The sequence below is a fragment of the Bubalus kerabau genome, chromosome 14 (genome assembly GCF_029407905.1).
Source record: "Bubalus kerabau isolate K-KA32 ecotype Philippines breed swamp buffalo chromosome 14, PCC_UOA_SB_1v2, whole genome shotgun sequence".
In the NCBI taxonomy this organism is placed as follows: domain Eukaryota; kingdom Metazoa; phylum Chordata; class Mammalia; order Artiodactyla; family Bovidae; genus Bubalus; species Bubalus kerabau.
Window position 1 is genome coordinate 38,455,862 of NC_073637.1, and position 23,413 is coordinate 38,479,274.

Genomic DNA, 23,413 nt, shown 5'->3' on the forward strand with positions numbered 1-23,413 from the left:
TTCTCCAAGCAAGAGTACTGGAGTGGGTCACCATTGCATTGTAGGCAAATTCTTTACCACTTGAGCCATCGGGGAAGCCTAGATACATATGCAGAGTAGCTCAGTTGATAATCTACCTGCAATGCAGGAGACCCGGGTTTGATTCCTGAGTCAGGAAGATCCCCTGGAGAAGAAAATGGCAACCCACTCCAGAATTCTTGCCTGAAAAAATCACATGAGCAGAGGAGCCTGGCAAGGTATAGTCTACAGGCTCGCAAAGAGTCAGACACAACAGAACAACTGAACACATACATTTAATAAATATTTTTTTAAGACCTTGAATGAACACTGGCATCCCAAAGAGAGGTAAGAGAGAGGATTCTCCCACAAAGCATTCCCATCTCAGAAACCAGGAACCAAGATGCTCTATTATACAGAGTGAAGTGAGTCATAAAGAGAAAGATTAACATCATATTCTAATGCATATATATGGGATCTAGAAAAATGGTACTGAAGAATTTATTTACAGGGTAGCAATGGAGAAACAGACATAGAGAATAAACTCATGGACATGGGGAGAGGGGAGGAGAGGGTGAGATGTATGGAAAGAGTAACATGGAAACTTACATTACCATATGTAAAATAGACAGCCAATGGGAATTTGCTGTATAGCTCAGGAAACTCAAACAGGGGCTTTGTATCATGTACAATAGAAGGATGGGATGGGGTCGGAGGTTCAAAAGGGAGGCGTTATATGTATACCTATGGCTGATTCATGTTGAGGTTTGACAGAAAACAACAAAATTCTGTAAAGCAATTATTCTTCAATAAAAAGATAAATTAAAAAAAAAAAAAAAAAAGACGCTCAGCATTCTAGATGCCTCAGCCTGGCTCTAGACAGGTACTTCCCTTCCAGCTTGCAGCTCCCAGGAATCAGACCTGGTGTAATCAGATCAGACATTCTTGTCTCTTCTGGGACACTCAGACGTTACTTTGAGTCCCCAGAGATGACACTCCTCCCATCAAAAATGTCATGAATATGTAATAGTTTAAATTCTCTCCTATACCATGTTGGCTGGTTGAGGCTGGAATTGTACATTGAAAATTGTACTTTTCTAAGTTTCTTCTGGGAGAAAGAGTTAGGAAAGGAGAGATGAGGAAATCAATGATGGAAAATGACACTTAGGAGAGGAGAAAACTTTGTAGGGAGATGGCAAATTCACCCCTTGGCTTTGGTTTCCTTCGTTAAAACACTTTGGATTCTGATTAGACTTTCTAAACTTCCTAGCCATACCATGTATAATTGAAAAGTCTTGATGACTCTAGAAGAAATTGTCCTCAATTGGGTTGTTGGGATGCAATAGTTTCTTTGGTTTTAGTTTCGATGTGCAGTCAAAGTAAGAGAATGTGTCTTCCAAAGAGTGCAGTCGAATAATACAAAAGTCATTAAGGCATCCAGTGATCCAAACAAGATAGCTTCATCTATGGGGTGGGATGAAAGAATTTAAAACAGTTTCATGAGAGATCTGCAGATTGGCATTGAGAATATAACTGAATACTGAGATACACCACTGAATTTTTAAAATTTTTATTGGAGTATAGTTGCTTTACAATGTCGTGTTAGTTTCTACTGTACAGCAAAGTGAATCAGCTATATATAGCTGATGTATATATATATACATATATATCACCTCTTTTTTGGATTTCCTTCCCCTTTAGGTTACCATAAAGCACTAAGTAGAATTCTCTGTGCTATACAGTAGGTTCTCACTAGTTATCTATTCTATGCATAGTGTCAATAGTGCATGTACGTCCATCCCATCTCCCAATTCACTGAATATTAAATTCATGAATACTACCAGTTAAGTTTTATTTAAGTACCAAGTGTGAGCATTGTGTTTGGAATTCTGAAGAAAACAAGTCTCTATCAGATCTGTCCTGACCCTTGAAGAGTTTTAATCCAGAGGAAGAGACGAGACAAATTGTGAATCTCTGCGATAGTAGCTGGAAGCCACTGGAAGAGTGAGACAGACAAGGGCAACAAAGACATCCTCCACCCCTTGAATTCCCTCTTCTCCCACATCCGTCTCATCCCTGGAAAGTAAATGGGCAAGACAGGAGGTAATTGGAACAATTAGAAGGTTCATGCAGTAGTTTAGAAATGAAAAGTGGGGAATTGAATTAACAGAGGATATGGGGTAAGAGATGGATTGGGGAAAAAATATCCTAAATGATTAATGAGTAGATTTTAGCTTCCCAGGTGGTGCCAGTGGTAAAGAACCTGACTGCCAGTGCAGGAGACATAAGAGACATGGGTTCATTTCCTAGGTCAGAAAGATACCCTGGAGAAGGAAATGGCAACCCACTGTAGTATTCTTGCCTGGAGAATCCCATGGACAGAGGAGCCTGGTGGGCTATAGTCCATAGGGTTACAAAGAATTGGACACATCTGAAGTGGCTTAGCACCGACACACAAAGAGATTTTAGGGACTTGGAAAACAAATATATTAATGCATATATAGAGAATCTAGAAAAATGGTACTGATGAACCTATTTGCAGGGAAGGAATGGAGACATAGGTGTAGAGAATGGCCTTGTGCACACAGCAGGAGAAAGACAGGGTGGGATGAATTGAGAACGTAGCATTGATATATATATACTACCATCTGTACAGTAGATAGCTTATGGGAAGTTTCTGTATAACACAGGGAGCCCAACCTGGTACTCTGTGATGACCTAGAGGAACGGGGAGGCAGTGAGAGGGAGGCTCCAGAAGGAGGGGATATATATATACACACATATAGTTATGACTGATTCATGTTGCTGTATGGCAGAAACTAACACAACATTGTAAAGCAATTATGCTCCAATTCTGAAATTGTTTTAAATAATAATAATAATTTAAAAATAAAAAGATGCCTTCCTAACATGATTTACCTGATTAATATTTGATATGTGCAGTTATCAGTAATAGCAGATCATGTAACTATTGTTTTCAAATGTGAATAGTTCATGCCCAGTAAGTATGCATACATTCCCAATTCAAGAGACAAGGGATATAGAAACAAACATAAAATTAGATTTAAGAAATGATGTTTGTTCTGAGAAATAGTTTTCATTAAATTCAATAAACCTGAAAAAAAGAGAATTTAGGCACTTGGATGTGGCGCTTTAGGGAGAAGGGTTATACGTAAATATAGATCTAGACATAGACTATTTAGGCCTGGGGGGGAAACTTTAATTTGGGGCAGAGGGTGACATCTTGAATTTCCTTTTCCAACTGTCTCCAAGGCTAGAGGGACCAATGGGTATGTAGGTAGAAATATCACCTAGGAGGTTGGAAACTGGTCTCATGTCTCATTCGACTATTTTAGAATCAGGAAATCCATGGAGAAAATCCACAAGATTTATGTGAAGCCCCTGAAACCCTATACAAATTTGTTTAATATTAAGTTAATACTAATTTGTTTAATAATAGTATAAGAAATTATACTAATTTGTTTAATATTAAGGGTTGATTTGTAATCATCTTTACTCTCAAGTGCTTTTGTAAGTTAGTTTAATATAAAAAATTGTTAGTTATAAAGGAAGTTTCTAGACATAAAGAGCAGTAAATTATTAAGAGAGAAAACATTTCCTTGTGAGATTTTTCAGTGAGTACTAAACTTGAAAAATGATATAACTGTTTAGACAGTGAATAAATCAAAATGAGATACACCCATCTATGGCTAAGAGAAACCAAGAATCAAAAGATTGAATTTAGGGGGCACAACTCTTGAAGTGCTAGCCAACTTTTCTCTCTTTGCCTGGCAAAGAAATAAAGCCATTCTTCCTCTTTCATTAAAAAAAAAAAAAAAGAAATTGAATTTAGCACCAAATATACTTTCAGTGAAATGAAAGAGAATACTATAATCAGTTGGCTAACAGCAGTCATTAATATGTGAGATATCACTTTTATTATAATGTTCACATAAAAAAGAAAGCCAAAAAACAGATAATATAAATGAGAGGGAATTTATTCATACTGTCCTTAAATGAGCATATGGTCATTTTATTGAAAATAAAGACTAAATTCCAAAGTTAAAAGCCTGAGCCCTAGTCCATAAATCAACTCTATTTAAAATGTCCTGAATTGGCAATGTTGTGCCAAATGAATAAAGCCAAATGTTTTCATTTTAGTTCAAGCAGAATTTTTATTCTGCCAATGGGGTTGAGATGAGGAGAGAAAAATGATATTATATACCATTTATTTAAGCAGTAATTTTTTAATTTTTATGTTTTAAAATTTTATTGGATTATAGTTGCTTTACAATCTTGTATTAGTTTCAGGTGTACAGCAAGTGATTCAGTTATACATATACATATATTCGTTATATATTCAGATATCTGAAATATCTGAATATTTCAGATATCTTTCTGAAAGATATCTGAAATATTCAGAAGATATCTGAAATATCTTCTCACATAGGTTATCACAGAATACTGAAGTAGGTATCACCTCATACTGGTCAGAATGGCCATCATCAAAAATATCTACAAACAGTAAATGCTATAGAGGGTGTGGAGAAAAGGGAACCCTCCGACACTGTTGGTGGGAATGTAAATTGGTACAACCACTGTGGAGAACAGTATGGAGGTTCCTTAAAAACTAAAAATAGAACTGCCATATGATACGGCAATCCCACTCCTGGGCATATATCTGTAGAAAACCATAATTAGAAAATACATATTGCACCCTGATGTTCATTGCAGCACTATTTACAATAGCCAAGACATGGAAGCAACTTAAATGTCCATCAGAAGAATGGATAAAGAAGATGTGGTATATATATACAATGGAATATTACTTAGTCATAAAAATGAACAAATAATGTCATTTACAAAAACATGGATGAACCTAGAGATTATCATACTAAGTGAAGTAAGTCAGAGAAAGACAAATATCATATGATATCATTCATATCTGGAATCTAATTTTTTTAAAATGAAACAGACTTACAGATATCAAAAACAAACCTATGGTTACCAAAGAGGAAATGGGGCAGAGGGGGTAAATCAGAAGCATGGGATTAACATACACACTACAATAAATAGCATAAATAGCCAGCATGAACATACTGTATTGCATAAGCAGCAAATTTTTAAAAGAATGATGGTTCATTGTACCAAAATGTTTTCCTCCAGTTATATCAGCCTTATCAGTTCAGTTTAGTCTCTCAGTCATATCCAACTCTTCGTGACCCTGTGAATTGCAGCACACCAGGCCTCCCTGTCCATCACCAACTCCCAGAGTTCACTCAAACTCACATGCATCGAGTCGGTGATGCCATCCAGCCATCTCATCCTCTGTCGTTTCCTTCTCCTCCTGCCCCCAATCCCTCCCAGCATCAGAGTCTTTTCCAATGAGTCAACTCTTCACATGAGGTGGCCAAAGTACTGGAGTTTCAGCTTTAGCATCATTCCTTCCAAAGAAATCCCAGGGCTGATCTCCTTCGGAATGGACTGGTTGGATCTCCTTGCAGTTCATTATGTATAGACTGGGATTAATCATGACAAGTTCATTAATATGACTAGGGTATAGTGATGATGAATGACATAATGCATCGCAGTATTTTGGCAGTTATAAAGTTCAATAGAAATGCCAATATTTGTATGATCCAAATATCTTTAAAAACATGGATTCTAGAGTTTGGGGCAGAATTGTAAATGAGTACATAGTGTTAGTGGAGAAGGCAATGGCAACCCACTCCAGCACTCTTGCCTGGAAAATCCCATGGATGGAGGAGCCTGGTAGGCTGCAGTCCATGGGGTCTCGAAGAGTCAGACACGACTGAGCGACTTCACTTTCACTTTTCACTTTCCTGCATTGGAGAAGGAAATGGCAACCCACTCCAGTGTTCTTGCCTGGAGAATCCCAGGGACAGGGGAGCCTGGTGGGCTGCTGTCTATGGGGTCGCACAGAGTCAGACACGACTGAAGCGACTTGGCAGCAGTCATGATTTTGCAGAGAGCAAATTAGTTCTTTTCAGCCTATTCTGATTGTGAATTTTGGTGCTCTTTGTGTGTCTGCCAAATGTGTGGTACCTGACAATCTCCCAACCGTATCATTAGGATGAAAACTTTAAAGCAAATAGACCAAGCAGCATTAAAAGTTGTGTCGGTTGCAGCAGTGCTAGGTCATCGTCTGCCTGTGCTTTGTTCTCTTGTCTGCTTAGACTTGCAGAAGCAAACACCTACTATTTATGCCATGAGAGGATGGGGCTGTGGGAATGACACCATAGGGTTTTTCTTATTATTATCACTATGTTGACTCATTTATATAGAAAGCTTAGAATCTGTTTTCTTCAGTTTAATGTCTTAGGGAATAAGACTTAGAAACTCTAAGGGCCACAGGTGGCATTTGTAGGATTTAAATTTGCATAAATATTCAGATGGTGCTAGTGGTAAAGAATCAGCCTGCCAATACAGGAGATGCAAGAGATATGGGTTTGACTCCTGGCTTGGGAAGATACCCTGGAGGAGGAAATGGCAACCCATTCCAGTATTCTTGCCTGGAAAATTCCATGGGCAGAGGAGACTGGAAGGCTATAATTCATGGGGCCACAAAGAGTTGGGCATGATTGAGCAACTAAGCATATACACAAATAAAAATTTGATGAGAATTACACACATATTCAGTGGGCCTTGTTTGGGTTGACTACTCAGACCTGGACAAAATCCTAGAAAATGCTTTTTAGGGAATTCTAAACCAATGTGTAAATAATATGGCAAAATGAATTTTGTATATTTTATCATGTTTATCTAAATGATCCAAAGCCATTAAAAAGTACTCTGATATGGTGAGAAAACTGATGATTCCATGTCTCCTGCTGCCCAAACCTTTCAGCCTCCTGCTGCTGCTGCTGCTGCTGCTGCTGCTGCTGCTAAGTCGCTTCAGTCGTGTCCAACTCTGTGTGACCCCATAGACGGCAGCCCACCAGGCTCCTCTGTCCCTGAGATTCTCCAGGCAAGAACACTGGAGTGGATTGCCATTTCCTTCTCCAATGCATGCATGCATGCTAAGTCGCTTCAGACGTGTCCGACTCTGTGCAACCCCATGGACAGCAGCCCACCAGGCTCCCCTGTCCACGGGATTCTCTAGGCAAGAATACTGGAGTGGGTTGCCATTTCCTTCTCCATTCAGCCTCCTAGATTAATGTAATAGATGGCTGATGATAACCTGGGCTCATTAGAACCTATGGTGGCTCAGATGATAAAGAATCTACCTACAATTCAGGTAGACCCATGTTTGATCCCTGGATTGGGAAGATCCCCTGGAGAAGGGAATGGCTACCCATTCCAGTATTCTTGCCTGAAAAAGCCCATGGACAGAGGAACCTGGTGGGCTACAGTCCATGGGGTCGCAAAGAGTCAGACACAACTGAGCAACTAACATTAGTTTGCAGCTTGATGTGCTATTTTAGTATAATATGTTTAGTCATGCTCTCTGCCTGTTTTGAGAGGTCCAATATTGCTTTCTTGGCATATACAAGATTGGCCTAACAATTAGGAGGCCTAGAAGCCTAAAAGACAAAGCTGTCCTCCATAACCAACTCTACAAACAACAACTGTGGCCACAAATGGCAGCTTTTTATTTGTAAGTTAATAGTGTGGATCATGGCATCTGGTCCCATCACTGCACGGGAAATAGATGGGGAAACAGTGGAAACAGTGTCAAACTTTATTTTTGGGGGCTCCAAAGTCACTGCAAATGGTGATTGCAGCCATGAAATTAAAAGACACTTACTCCTTGGAAGGAAAGTTATGACCAACCTAGATAGCATATTAAAAAGCAGAGATATTACTTTGCCAACAAAGGTCCATCTAGTCAAGGCTATGGTTTTTCCAGTGGTTATGTATGCATGTGAGAGTTGGACTGTGAAGAAAGCTGAGCGCCAAAGAATTGATGCTTTTGAACTGTGGTGCTGGAGAGGACTCTTGCAAGTCCCTTGGACTGCAAGGAGATCCAACCGGTCCATCCTAAAGGAGACCAGTCCTAAGTGTTCATTGGAAGGACTGATGCTGAGGCTGAAACTCCAGTACTTTGGCCACCTCATGCGAAGAGTTGACTCATTGGAAAAGACTCTGATGCTGGGAGGGATTGGGGGCAGGAGGAGAAAGGGACGACAGAGGATGAGATGGCTGGATGGCATCACCGACTCGATGGACATGAGTTTGGGTGAACTCTGGGAGTTGGTGATGGACAGGGAGGCCTGGCTTGCTGCGATTCATGGGGTTGCAAAGAGTCGGACACGACTGAGCAACTGAACTGAGCTGAAATAGTGTGGAAAGGGCTTTTGGTCACACATATCCTCAAACACAACTAACAATATTTATCATCATCTCCAAAGGAGAAATACACCTGCTAGTGTATATAAATGCATGCATCTGTATGTGTGTATATGTTCCACCATAGAATTCAAGTACTTCTATCAAAAATGCTCACCTCTTCACATACTTATGCATCTTCAGCACTACAGGGGAGGACAGCTCCACCCAATTTGTCCTGGGGATGGGGTTCCCATAGCCCTGTCCACTAAGTCATCTTCTTTCAGGAATCCCATTTTGAAAACCAAAGCAGGAAGTGATTATCACAATGGAGATCAAGAAAGACTCTTATTAAAAAGATGTAGCCTTTAAATTGGGGCCTAATTCAACACACATAGATTTCTGAAGAGATATTCCTTCCTATCATTAGTAAGAACAGAGGAAAAATATTGTATGACATCCCTTATATGTGGAATCTACAAAGAAATGATACAAATGAACTTACAACACAGAAACAGACTCACAGACTTAGAGAAGAAGCTTATGGTTGTCAGGGGGAAGAATGAGGGGAGGGATAATTTAGGGAGTTTGGGATTGTCACATACACACAGCTACATTTAAAACAGATAACCAACAAGGACCTACTATAGAGCACATGAAACTCTGCTCAGTGTTATGTGGCAGCCTGGACTGGGGGAGGAGTTTTGGGGGAGAATGGATACCTGTATATGTATGACTGAGTCCCTTCACTGTTCACCTGAAGCTATAACAATATTGTGAACTGGCTATGTGCTGTGCTGTGCTCAGTCACTCAGTTGTGTCTTTTTGCAACCCCATGGACTGTAGCCCACCAGGCTCCTCTGTCCATGGGATTTCCCAGGCAATCATACTGGAGTAGGTTGCCATTTCCTCCTCCAGGAGATCTTCCTGACCCAGGGATTGAACCTATGTCTCCTATATCTCTTTCATTGGCAGGTGGGTTCTCTATCACTGAGCCACCTAATCAGCTTTACCCCAATACAAAACAAAAAGTTTTTTAAAAAAGAAAGAATGGGATGTGTTAGCTTTCACACTTGTCCTTCCACCCCACTTTGCATCTGGTGCATATTTTACAGGCTACAAGAAAAAAGGCATGGCCAGAGGCTGTGACAGTGTCCATGTGTAGGTAAAAAACTGATGAACTTCTACCTAAAAAGGAAGAAATTCAGTCATGAGAATGTTTAGGCTATATATGAAACTTATCTGGACATTTTTCATTATAAAATCAGTGTATTTTTATACATAGACTAAATATTTTATTGATTGAATTTTGCCTTGCTAACCAGGAATCACTATAAACTTAAATCTTCATCTGTAAAAACTATCTTTGGAACACATGCAATTTAGCCACCATTAAATAATTACCTACTAGGTGCTATATATATTTAAGCTCTAATCATGACCTTTTCAGGTCTATTACCTGGAGAGTAGATGCCTCATAGCTGATTTGAGTCCAAAATGTGACCTATAAGCTAAGGTTGTAGTTTAAATTGATGGAATCAGTTGTTTTAAAATTAACTATTTAAGTCATATATAACTAAATAAACATTTAGTTTATTTAAATGTGTAAATGTGTCAAATAAACACTTACCTAATCAAAAATTGGGTCTTTTGTTTTGAGTCAGATCACATAATTGAAAAACCCACATGGTATGTAGAAACCAATATGAATCAATGGTCTATCAATAATATTAACTTCTGTTAAATCTTGAATTGTTTAATTAAGAGATTAATAAAAATGTCCTAAACTGGCAGTAATGTCCAGGCATAATTCAATCTATGGCAATTCCTTATAACAAAGATTTATAACTGTATAAACCTTATAACAAAGACTTGCTAAATAGATTTGCTAGTGATCAATAAAAATTGATCACCCCAACTTACATTCTAGGAAATATTATGAAATAAATCACTTGAATCCATTCAAACCCCAAAGAGTAACAGTAATAAATAAAAGGTCAGAAATGTAAATGTCAGGACTAAGAAAGGATCAATACAAAAATAACACAGAAGCTATACACAAATATCTAAGTTGTCAAAGTCATGTAGAACTAAAAGATCTGTATTTGGGGTGGGGGGAACATGGAAGGTGACCTGCCCTCTCTCTCATTGACAGAAATTATCCAAAGCTCAGCTTAGGAAACATGAGGATAATGTTACCTTTATATGGATCATCAGAGTAAAATAACAAATATGATTTAATAATAACTATTACTATTGTTATTAACTTCCCAGGTGACGCCAGTGGTAAAGAATCCACCTGCCAACCCAGGAGACACAAGAGACAACGATTCGGTAGCTGGGTTGGGAAGATCCCCTGGAGGAGGAAATGGCAACGCACTCCAGTATTCTGGTCTGAAAAATCTCATGGACAGAGGAGCCTGGTGGGTTACAGTCCAAGGGGTCGCAAAGGGTCAGACACAACTGAGCATGCATGCACGTGCATGTGATTGTTACTGTCACTCGAGGGTAGGAATTATGACCCAGCACACACATACACATGCACACATGCAAATCAACATTTTACAAAACAGTATTTACCCTTCCTATATTTTCTGTATTTTTGGTGGCCCTTTGGGTTCTTAGTTCTCTGACCAGGGATTGAACCCATTCCCCCAGCAGTGGAAGTGTGGAGTCTTAACCATTAGACGACCTGAAATTCCCAACTATTATACTTTTCTTAATGCAGATTCTGACTCTCAGAACTTCTGACCCATAAAAGGGCTGGGACTCACAGTTTTGAAAACGCCATTCTAGGGAGCTGTTCAGAGTTAGCTGCCACGTTGGTCTGGTAGGACATGCTTACTAGAGGCTTTATAGCATGAAAACTTCCCACCACTCTTAACTTATAAACCACCACTAGCTGCTGCTGCTGCTAAGTCACTTCAGTCGTGTCCGGCTCTGTGCGACCCCATAGACAGCAGCCCACCAGGCTCCCCTGTCCCTGGGATTCTCCAGGCAAGAACACTGGAGTGGGTTGCCATTTCCTTCTCCAATGCAAGAAAGTGAAAAGTGAAAGTGAAGTCACTCAGTTGTGTCTGACTCTTAGTGACCCCATGGACTGCAACCTACCAGGCTCCTCTGCCCATGGGATTCTCCAGGCAAGAGTACTGGAGTGGGGTGCCATTGCCTTCTCCAAACCACCACTAGAGGAAGTATTTAAAATTGGACTTTTTACCTAGGGAACTTACTTGGTACTCTGTAATGCCCTATATGGGAAAAGAATCTAAAAAAGAGTGGGTATATATATATATATATATGTATATATGTATAACTGATACACTGTGCTGTATATCAGAAACTAACACAACACTATAAATCAACTATACTCCAATACATTTTTTAAAATTATTTATCAGGCTTTTTGTTGTTGCTCTACCTTCGTTTATAGCTACAGATCCATTTCTCTTATTTCCTTTATAGCAAATTTCTCCAAAAATTAACAACCAATGCTGTCTTTTTTATGCACTGAATTTTAACTACAGAACTGAAGAGTTTGTTTTTTTTTAAAGGCTGCTTTTTCTCTATATTATCATAATTTGGGGAGTGTTGGTGCTAATGATCACAGAAGGAAAGTGTCTTCGTATACATAACTTGTACAAAAACACCCAAAAAAAACTTTTATATTTTACTAGAATTTGAGACATAAAGCACTGGATCAGGGACATATGTAATACATTTTGGTGTTCAGTCCCTAAGTCGTATTTGACTCTCTGTGACCTCATGGACTGCAGCACGCCCGGCTTCCCTATCCTTCACTGTCTCCCCAGGTAGTGAAGTGATTTGCTCAAATTCATGTCCACTGAGTCGGTGATGCCATCCAACCATCTCATCCTCTGTCACCCCTTCTCCTAATGTATGTACAGATGTAATATGTATATAATATATAATGTACATACATATAATGTACATACTATATCACATAAAAGAAAAGTATAAATTAGTGCTAAGGGCAATGTGACTAGTGATTAAATAATCCTCATCATTCTTTATTTTAATGTTTCAGCTGTACAGCATTATAATTTGGTGTTTTTATATGCCAAAAAGTGATCACCAGCACAGTGCTAGTTACCATCCACCTAAAACTGGGTTTTTCAATTTCCTAACATCAACTGGGTTTTTTAATTTGTTGCTAACTTGACCATCCTAATATGGTATTCAGTAGAATATCCTTATTTATCTTTTTCCTACATCTCGCCGGTTTGAGTGAATTTTGCAGCTTCCAGACCCACATGTTCTAACTTGTACTGGGCTGCTATTTAGAATGCAGGTGTTAATTACCTACTTAACAAATCATAGCTATTTATTTCCAACAGTAAATACAACTTAGTTTTTCTCAATTAGGAACTGTTCTTCCTGTTGACTAGGGTTCCAAACCCCTATGACTTCCCTCTCCTTTGCAAATAACATGAAATTCACTATTTAAGGGAATACATGTAATGGCTCCTAGAGTGTTCTGAGCACTGCCTCTCATTAAATACTGGACCCTTTAATTGAACAATACAACTGAATTGTATTAATTTCCCAAGGCTTCTGTAACAAAACCCCACAAACTGGGTGACCTAAAACATAGACGTTTATTCTCTCACAGTTCTGGAGGCTAGAAGGCTGAAATCAAAGTGTCTAAAAACTCTTAAAGAGAAATCCTCCCTCGCTTCTCCCTAGCTTTTGATGTTTGTCCTCAATCCTTGAAATGCGTTGCCTCACAGCTGCAAAACTCCAATCTCTGCCTCCACTGTTACCTGGCCATCTTCCCTCCATGCATGTGTCTCTCTGGATTTCTTATAAGGACAGTTGTTGGATTTAGGATCCACCCTAGTCAAATATGCAGAGAAAGCAATGGCAACCCACTCCAGTACTCTTGCCTGGAAAATCCCATGGATGGAGGAGCCTGGTGGCTGCAGTCCATGGGGTCGCTGAGTCAGACACGACTGAGCAACTTCACTTTCACTTCTCACTTTCCTGCATTGGAGAAGGAAATGGCAGCCCACTCCAGTGTTCTTGCCTGGAGAATCCCAGGGACAGGGGAGCCTGGTGGGCTGCCGTCTATGGGGTTGCACAGAGTTGGACACGACTGAAGTGACTTAGCACTTAGCACTAGTCAAATACGACCTCATCTTAACTAATCACATTTGCAAAGACTATTCCCAAATATTTTCTGAGGTTCTGGGTGTACATGAATTTGTTGTTGCTGTTTAGTCGCTCAGTCGTGTCCCACTCTTTTGCAACCCCGTGGACTGCATCCTGCCAGGCTCCTCTGTCCATGGGATTTCCCAGGCAAGAATACTAAAGTGGGTTGCCACTTCCTTCTCCAGGGGATCTTCCCAACCCAGGGATCGAACGTTTATCTCCTGTATTGGCAGGTGGATTTTTTTACCACTGAGCCACCAGGGAAGCCCACATGAATTTGGGGGCATACTATTCAATTCGGTAGGCTGACTTTCTCAAAGGACTAAACCATACCTACCAGTCAGCAACATCCACATACTCAAACTAAATGGCAATTTCATAGGAAAGAATAAAGTGCTAACTTCAAACAAGAAACGGTAAGAATACAGTTCTTCCGCCTCTAACACTATGTGCTGCTGCTAAGTCGCTTCAGTCATGTCCGACTCTGTGCGACCCCATGGACGGCAGCCCACCAGGCTCCCTCGTCCCTGGGATTCTCCAGGCAAGAACACTGGAGTGAGTTGCCATTTCCTTCTCCAATGCATGAAAGTGAAGTTGCTCAGTCATGTCCGACTCTTCGTGACCCCCCGGACTGCAGCCTTCCAGGCTCCTCCATCCATGGGATTTTCCAGGCAAGAGTACTGGAGTACGGTGCCATTGCCTTCTCCGCTAACACTATGTACTCATTTATAATTCTGCCCCAAACCCTAGAATCCATGTTTTTAAAGGTACTTGGATCATACAAATATTGGCATTTCTATAGAACTGCCAAAATACTGCCATGAATTATGTCATTTCATCATCACTATACCCTAGTCATGTTAATGAACTTGTCATGATTAGTCCCAGTCTATACATAATGAACTGCAAGGAGATCCAACCAGTCCATCCTAAAGGAGATCAGTCCTGAGTGTTCATTGGAAGCTGAAACTCCAATACTTTGGCCACCTGATGCAAAGAGCTGACTCATTTAAAAAGACCCTGATGCTGGGAAAGATTGAAGGTGGGATGACAGAGGATGAGATGGTTAGATGGCATCACTGACATGAGTGATGGACATAAGTTTGAGTAAACTCCGGGAGTTGGTGAGGAACTGGGAGGCCTGGCGTGCTGCAGTCCATGGGGTCGCAAAGAGTTGGACAGGACTGAGCAACTGAACTGAACTGATACATAATGAAACTGAGCTTCCATGTCTTGACTCAGGTCATGCAGTTAATTTAATAATGCAGGCCTAGGAGAAAGGTCAGGTCATCTGACTCCCCATCCAGTGTTCTTTCTACTGCCAAGTACATGAAAGTGTTTAAAGTAATGACTGGGACTTCTCTGGTGGTCCCATAGTTAAGAATCCGCCTGTCAATTCAGGGAACACTCGTTCAATCCATGGTCCCATATGCCTCAAAGCAACTAAGCCAGTGAGCCACAACTACAAAGCCTGCACACTTAGGAGCCCATGCTCTGCAACAAGAGAAGCCACAGCAATGAGAAGCCCACCCTCTGCAACAAAGAGTAGCCCCAACTTGCTGGAATTAGAAAAAGCCCGCACTTAGCACTGAAGATCCAGAGCAGTCAAGAGCATAATAAAGAAATGATTTTCAAATAAATAGACAAAGTAATGACTGCCAAGTGAAGACTGAGAGAGGATGTCTAGGCAGGATTAGAGGCCACTTCTGCATCATCCTTAAGGCTTTTTCTAGCTAACTACATCCACCCACCCTAGAACCTCTGAACAGGGTTGAAAATCTTTGCAAGGTCAGACAACTCACCCCTGTTTCCAAAACTGAGATCCACTGGTTAAAAATCTACAGAAGAGCCTCCTAAGCCAATTTTTTAATAAACTAAACATATATATGTATTTTAATTAAAATAAATATTGTATGGATTTGTGTCTGAGGTCAGAGCTTCTCAAACTTCAATGTGCATTGAATCACTTGGAAATCTTGTGAAAATAGACCCGGATTTAGTGAGCCATCGGGATGGAGCCTGAGATTCTGCATTTCCAATAATCTCCAGGTGATGTCGCTAGTTCCAGGACCACATTTTGATTGACAAAGTCTTAAGAAGCCTTCCTGATAGAACCCAGGAACAACTCAGTACAGATCAGAATAAGTCTTTGTGATTGTAGAAAGTGTTCACCTCAGACAGCTATAAACAGCAGGACCCCTTTGCCCAATAAACATCTCCTTATGCCCTAAGAAGTCCAGAAGAGCTCGAGCCCAATCAAATCATGGTTGCTGTCAAAAGAAGTCAAACAAGGTCCATTAAAGGCCCTTGTTTGTGATGCTTGGCTTCTTGACATGAACACCTGTCATCCATGTAACAGAAGCCTCCATGAACTGCTGAAGCCCACTGGCCCTGGGACAGCAAAGCCTGCCCGCAGCAGCAGGTAGAAGGTGAACCGTGCATGTTTTCTGCAGGCACATCTGGGTTTATCTCCCATCTCAACTTTACCTTGGCAGGCAGCTTCATTTCAGCATTTCCCTAGTCTATTTTCTGGCAATCTATAATGTAGTCTTAATGATGTTGACCCCAAAAGTACTTTTTAGAAGAGGTGTACTGCGGAGCTTCATTAAAAGGAAAAATAATGATTGCATTACTTCTTTCGTTGTTTTCTTTCTTTGAAGCTGCTGGGACACAGTCTTTATATATACGAATAATGGTGGAAATAAATCCTTGCCATTCCCTGTTAATGGTGATTGATGAGCTCATGAGGCCGACTAGGTGTCAGAGGAACACAGCCAGTTTTTAATGGCACTTTAATTCTGGAAGTGTAGGAGACTTCCTTGCAGAAATTGGAAGTTGGAGTGGGTGAGAAGTAATTCAACAAATGAGCATGCTTTCATGGACCAGCTAGCATAAATGGATTCTTAAACTAGTCTTTGCCCTGTGTGATTTCAGAATGTATACTTAGGGTAAAATTTTACAAAAGAAAATAGTTCTGGCAAACAATAGAGTGTGTGTTTCATAATATTTTCAGGTAGCAAGAAACTGTGGTCTCACTCTCAGGGAGAAATTTACCTGTTTCTATTTTGAAACTTGAAGTTCTTATTTGTTATGTGCATGCTCAGTCATGTCCGACTCTTTGCAGGCTCATGGATGGTAGCCCACCAGGCTCCTCTGACCATGGAATTTTCCAGGCAAGAATATTGGAGTGCGTAGCCATTTCCTGCTCCAGATCATCTTCTCAACCCATGTCTCTTGTGTCACCTGCGTTAGCAGATGGATTCTTTACCACTGCAACTACTAGAATTTGTTTAATATTTATTTTTATTTATTTATTTATTTGTCTCTGCCAGGTCTTTGTTGCAGCACTCAGGATCTAGTTCCCTGACCAGGGATCAAACCTAGAAGCCCTGCATTGGGAGCTCAAAGTCTTAGCCACTGGACTACCAGGAAAGTCCCTATAAGTTTTTGAGATGAAGATATATCATTTTCAAAGACTTAGGATGATTAAGTCATGGATCACTCAGAGTTTTTATCTTATAAAATAATGGAGATTTGTCAAGGCTACTCAGTCTTCTTGATAAACTTAGTCATAAACATGGCAGAGTTCTAGAGTCTCCAACTCCACAGCAAGTAAGGCTGTGATTTTATTTATATAGTGGTCCCTCACCATCTGCAGGGCATTGTTTCCAGGACACCCCTGGATTCCAGAAACCATGGATACTCCAGTCCCTTACATAAAATGATGTAGTACTACCGGCCTTCCCTATATGGGGATGCAGGACCCATGGATGTGGAGGGTCAACTGTGAATACAGCCACCCTTGCAACAGAAACTTCACTTATCTTCATTTGCAACACTACGCCAATCTGTCCCACACATCCTAGTTTATGCTCTTCCTAAACGCAAGCTGAGCATTCCTTCCTTTGCTTAAAGTGTCTATGGCTTTTCCTCCTTACAGCAGTGGCCTCGTGCTTTAGCGAGCATCAGAGTCACCCAGAGGGCTTGTGAAAACAGATGCTGGGCCTCTCTCCAGAGCTTCTGATTCAGCAGGGGCTTCCCTAGTGCCTCAGACAGTAAAGAATCCGCCTGCAATTTGGGAGACCTAGGTTCGGATCCATGAGTTGGGAAGATCCCCTGGAGGAGGGCGTGGCAACCCACTCCAGTATTCTTGTCTGGATAATCCCATGGACAAGAAGAGCCTGGTGGGCTACAGTCCACAGGGTCGCACAGATTCAGACACGACTGAGTGACTAAGCACAGCACAGAACAAGTGTGGAGTGAGGCCTGAGGATCGGTGTTTCTCACAAGTTACAACATAATGTTGATGTGCTGGTTCAGGGACCACATTTTGAGGAAAACTGGTCTTCAAAAGGAAACCCACCAAACTCTCCATCGGCACATCTAGCACCCTTCAGAATTTGCCCACTGCCTGACTTCCCAGAAGTGTCCCACCTGCATCTAATCTCACCAGCCTCAGGGCTGCCACAAGCTTGTGAAGGTTGTTTCCTGAACAAATGACAGAGACATCGTTCACATTCATTTTTACTTTTTTAAATATTAATTTATTCATTTGGCTGTGCCAGGTCTCATTTGTGGCATGTGGCATCTAGTTGCCTGACCAGGGATGAAACTGGCCCCCTGCATTGGGAGCACGGAGTCTTAGCCCCTGGACCACCAGGGAAGCCCCCTGTCTTTCACATTCTTCTCTCTCTATTGGTGCCCTCTGGAGTTGACCAGTGCATAGCCTTCACTCTTATATGCAGCAGCCCTGAAATCACCATGGACCCCTATGGATGCCCCACTCATACAAAATTAATTAATTCTGAGCTAATGGTCTGGGCTTTCAGGCTTCACCTACCCTGTCCTCTCAGCCCGTTGTGCCCTATAACCCCCTTTCTGTATGGAAACTTCTACCCATCTTTCACAAAAAGAAGAGTTTTGATTAGAATTGTTCTGAGAACCAAGGAAACACTTTTCCAACAGGAAAGGGAAGAATGTTATTATATCTGGATGGAACTGTAAATACTCTAGTGTTCAAAACACCCTAGGTGTTTAAAATCTGTTTTTTCCTTCCCTCGGTTTTCATTAATTGTCTTTCCAAAGAACTAGAAAACTGGTAAGAAGGAGAAAAGGGAAGGAAACTTCTTTTCATTGTCTTGTTTTAGGTCTTCACACACTTAAGATATTTATATAGATGCGGTATTTTAACAAAATATACTTGTAAATAAGTATTAAATGGAATCTGAAATATTTGTTAAGTTTACACTTTTATGAAGTTTTTGTGACTTTTCTCTGATTTTTAGTTACCTGGGACAGTGATATATATGTATATTTTTTTCTTATTCTTTGATATTCTTTTATTGAAGTATAGTTGTATTACGTACTTTTTAATATATAACCTACATTATTAATTCTTCTCAGTGGCTTCACATTTATCCCATAAACCTGAATCCGCCCATATCTATACATGTAACTATCACTTTATTCACTGGTTGGATTAACTGAGGTTCCAAGAAATTCTCAGGAAAAAAAAAATGTGACATAGAATGAACACAACACTTTTCTTTAAGAAAACGTACCCTTCTGTGAAGGTGAAGCCAAAAACTAATATATAGTCAAAATCAGGCTTCTCAAAGAATAAGGTAAAAAAAAAAGTAATCTGCTCAGTATAATGAAAAAAAAGAAAAAGAAAGGATTAATAAAATTACAGAGCTTACCTAGGAAAAGATTATGTTGCTGAAGTTGTACAGTTGGTCTGTTATCACAAAATGAGCTATTGGTAATATGAATTTCTGGTGTTAAAAAATTCTATTGTTGGTTAAAGCTTTTAGGCTGACTTTGGACCATGTAGAAGCAAGAGAAAATGACTAAGAACCTATCTTATTCCTCTTTGGTGATTAGAAAACATTTGGCTTCTTCAAGATCTAGTCTCCTTTCTTCCAGTTCTATGGACTTCTCTCTTCTTTTTTTGGTTATTCATTAATTTAAAATAGATTTTCAAAGTATTTGCTCTGTGTTAGGCACTGCAAGCAATTCTATAGAAAGAAAATAGGTAGTTATTCCATTCTGTAATCCAAAAACCCTGTTTGAGAAGCAAAACTATCTTCTGTGAAACTGTCAAATGATTGTTTAAGAAGGTTGTAAGGCTTTATGGATGTTAACAGATCAAAACTCTGTCCAACATAGAGAACAGACTTGTAGACATAACGAAGGCAGGTGAGGGTGGAACGAACTGAGAGAGCGGCCCTGAAATATACACATCAATCAGCACATGTAAAATAGATGGCTAATGGGAAGTCGCTGTATAACACAGGGAGCTCAGCCTGGCTCATCTTCATGTTTACTTCCTGGCCCTGAAGGCTTTGTAAGAACAAATTACCTACAAAGAAGTTGTCTACTCACTGGAGTGGGTGTAAGATTAAAGGGGTCTCCACCTCACTGTTGCTCCTTTCATTCAGAGTTACTGTGAATAAGATTCAAGTTCCCTCCACCAGCCTTCTACCTAATGAATTGCTTCCTAAAACCTAATCTTTTAAAATAGGAAATATACCATGGGTAGTGAAATATGGCATATTTCAGGAGATATCAAGAAAATGTTAAAACAGTATCTTTCATCATAAGATGGCCAAAAACTCTCCCTCCAAAAAAAATTGGTTTTATATTAGAGAATTTTAAAAAATTTTGATACTATGCAGAACTGAATTGCTTCTCACTGACCACCCACCCCAGATGAAAAGCATCGCACAGGCTTCTGGCTGACACCGACTTCTGTGTGGATGACTCTCTTCAAACCCCTCATTCAACAGTCCATAAATGGGAAGGGATTGAATTCAAAATAATTCAAAATCAACTGAGCCTTTCGGGGATGTTCATCCTTTGCATGAGTCATGTGGTGCTAGCCCACAGAGGGTTCATTACCAGAGAGCACCTAAGCACAGAGTCTCTGTTGTCCCAGGAAGGAAAGGGGATACTTGGGAGAAGAAAGAGCTGAGCATCAACCAAGGGCCCCCAGCCTTCGAGGAGAGCACCACAGTTTCAAAGAATATGAAATGTTAGAACAGCAACAGTCCTGGATGGCTCTTCCTTTGGTGCAAATCACAGGATTTTTTTTTCTGATTTGCTTCTGAGAACAGCTCAAAATAGAAGATAGGTAGATGAAAGTCATGATATTTTTACCTACTTCTCACTTCTTCCCTCAACAAATGGTTTGGTCTTTGGCTTATAGGCTCAGAAATGTCATTGTGCTTTGCCCTTTTTCTGAAAATAGAAAATGTTTCATGTTTCTAATAATGCTCATCACAGACCTTCTTCCTGACAACTTAAATAAGTTGATGTTCTCCTGAAAATTCTTTTTTTTTTTTTTTTTTAATTTTTTGGCCATGCTCTGTAGCATGTGAAATCCTGCTTCCCCAGCCAGGGTTTGAACTTGCCCCTCTCCTGCATTAAAAGCATGGAGTCCTAACCACTGGGACCACCAGGGAAGTCCTCTCCTGAAAATTCTTATCATCACATTTTCCCATGCTGTTTTCTTTTTTTTTTTTTTTTAGGGTATTAAATCTTTTATTGATTACACATGATAATGGATGATACACAAGCTTCATTCCCATCTATAACTTTATCTGGTACCATAATTCAATTTAGATATATTGCATAGGATGTGCCAACAATCATTAATAACCAAAAAAAATTTAAAAACTCCATGACTTTGCATGGGTGACCCTTTTAATGGTGAACTCCAGGTCACAACACAGTAACTGTCAGTTCAACTACACCAAGGTTCTGAAGACAAGAGCTTCTCCACCAAGCAGGTTGTAAATAAATTTCAAATGGAACCTGGCATCACCCTGAAGGAATTCTAACTTCACACTGTTGGGGTAGTTTACCAAAATAGCTTCAGAGTAGACTAACTTTACACAGCACATTAAAAAAAAAAAAAAAAAGACATTTATTCAGCGTCATGATCAGACTATTACATTTAGCAATCAACAGCATGGGTGCAAAAAAAAAAAATCTACATTAAAACCCTTTGTTGGAATGCTTTACACTTTCCACAGATCAGAAACTAAAATAACCTGTTACACAATTATTCACAAGTACAGTCCTCGAGTTTTTTGCCCATACACATGAGTATTGTCTAAAACATGTCTTCTTTGTAGCAGCTAGGCCCTGCCACCACTGTGCTTGGCTGAGTTCACAAATCTGTGGTAACCTGTAGCTTCCCTGTCACTTCTCTGGCTCTCCTCTCCTGCTAACCTTTGTTTCCTGGCAGTAGTTAAAACCTTCCGCCACTGCCGTAGCTCCTGCTGCTGCTGGAGCCACCATAGCCACCTTGGTTTCGTGGTTTGGCAAAGTATTGGCCTCCACCACCATAGCAGCCAGAACTTCTGCCTCCAAAGTTTCCTCCTTTCATGGGTCCAAAATTTGAAGATTGATTGTTGTAATTGCCAAAATCATTGTAGCTTCCACCACCTCCAACATTGCTTCCATCATTACTAAATCCATTATATCCATCCCCACTGCCACCATATCCGCCACCACCACGGCTGCCACCAAAGCCACCTCGACCACTGAAGTTTCCTCCACGACCAAAGTTGTCATTCCCACCAAAACCACCTCCACGACCGCCACCAAAGTTTCCAGAACCACTTCGACCTCTCTGGCTGGATGAAGCACTAGCCATCTCTTGCTTAGACAGGGCTTTTCTCACTTCACAGTTGTGGCCATTCACAGTGTGGTATTTCTGAATGACAATCTTGTCTACGGAGTCATGGTCACCAAAGGTTACAAAAGCAAAGCCTCTCTTTTTGCCACTGCCTCGGTCAGTCATTGATTTCAATTCAATTTTCCCATACTGTTCAAAATAATCTCTCAGGTGATGTTCTTCAGTGTCTTCTTTAATGCCACCAAAAGAAATCTTTTTCACAGTTAAGTGGGCACCAGGTCTTTGAGAATCTTCTCTTGAGACGGCCCTCTTTGCTTCCACAACTCTTCCGTCCACCTTGTGTGGCCTTGCATTCACGGCCGCATCCACCTCCTCCACTGTGGCATATGTGACAAACCTGAAGCCTCTGGAGCGCTTGGTGTTTGGATCCCTCATTACCACCCAGTCTGTGAGCGTTCCCCATTGCTCAAAATGGCTCCTCAGACTCGCATCGGTTGTTTCAAAGCTCAATCCTCCGATGAAGAGTTTCCGCAGCTGTTCGGGCTCTTTGGGAGACTCTGATTTAGACATGACGGCAGGGGAGGCGGGGAAGACTTCAACGATGCTTTCTCGGTGGCGTCCACGGGCAGGCCCATGCTGTTTTCTGTTGCTGATAAGGTTTCTGTTGTTGTTGTGTTTGTTCATCTGTTTCCACTAAGAAGACAAAGCAGAAGTGCTACAGCTCATTCACTTTATCCTCTCCTCTCCTCACACATTTGTCAAAGAAGGAAGGAGAGTTTGGGGGAGATGAAAGAGAGAAAGGACCTGCACTGACCGCAGGGCAAGGCACCCCAGTTCCCACGTATTTGAAGGAAGTATTGCAAGTTGGTGAATACACAGCAGATTATCACTCGGGAGGCTGGAGATTGAAAATAATCTGCATATTTTAAGACTCTCAATCAATTGAGTTTGATATATACACACTATTATATGTAAAATATATAACTAATAAGAACCTACTGTATAGCACAGGGAACTCTACTCAATACTCTGTAATGACCTATATTGGAAAAGAATCTAAAAATGAGTGAATACACACATATATATAACTGATTCACTTTGCTGTATGCCTGAAGCTAACACAACATTGTAAATTAACCATCAAAGTTAATTAGGCTTCCCAGGGGACTCAGTGGTAAAGAATCTGCCTGCAATGCAAGAGACTCAGGAGACACAGGTTCAATCCCTGGGTTGGGAAGATCCCCTGGAGGAGGAAATGGCAATCCACTCCAGTATTCTTACTTGGAAAACTCCAAGGGCAGAGGAGCCTGGTGG

General features: G+C 40.5%; 2 protein-coding genes across 3 annotated transcripts in view; one reads left to right on the forward strand and one right to left on the reverse strand.

Annotated features, from left to right (window-relative positions):
- The window catches only part of KCNB2 (potassium voltage-gated channel subfamily B member 2), a 459,327-nt gene that overhangs the window by 428,413 nt on the left and 7,501 nt on the right, over window positions 1-23,413 (forward strand). The window lies entirely within an intron of this gene.
- On the reverse strand, window positions 21,359-22,729 carry LOC129626800 (heterogeneous nuclear ribonucleoprotein A1-like). Its single transcript, XM_055546260.1, has one exon. The coding sequence runs from the start codon at window positions 22,667-22,669 to the stop codon at window positions 21,710-21,712; it is 960 nt and encodes a 319-aa protein (XP_055402235.1). The 5' UTR covers window positions 22,670-22,729; the 3' UTR covers window positions 21,359-21,709.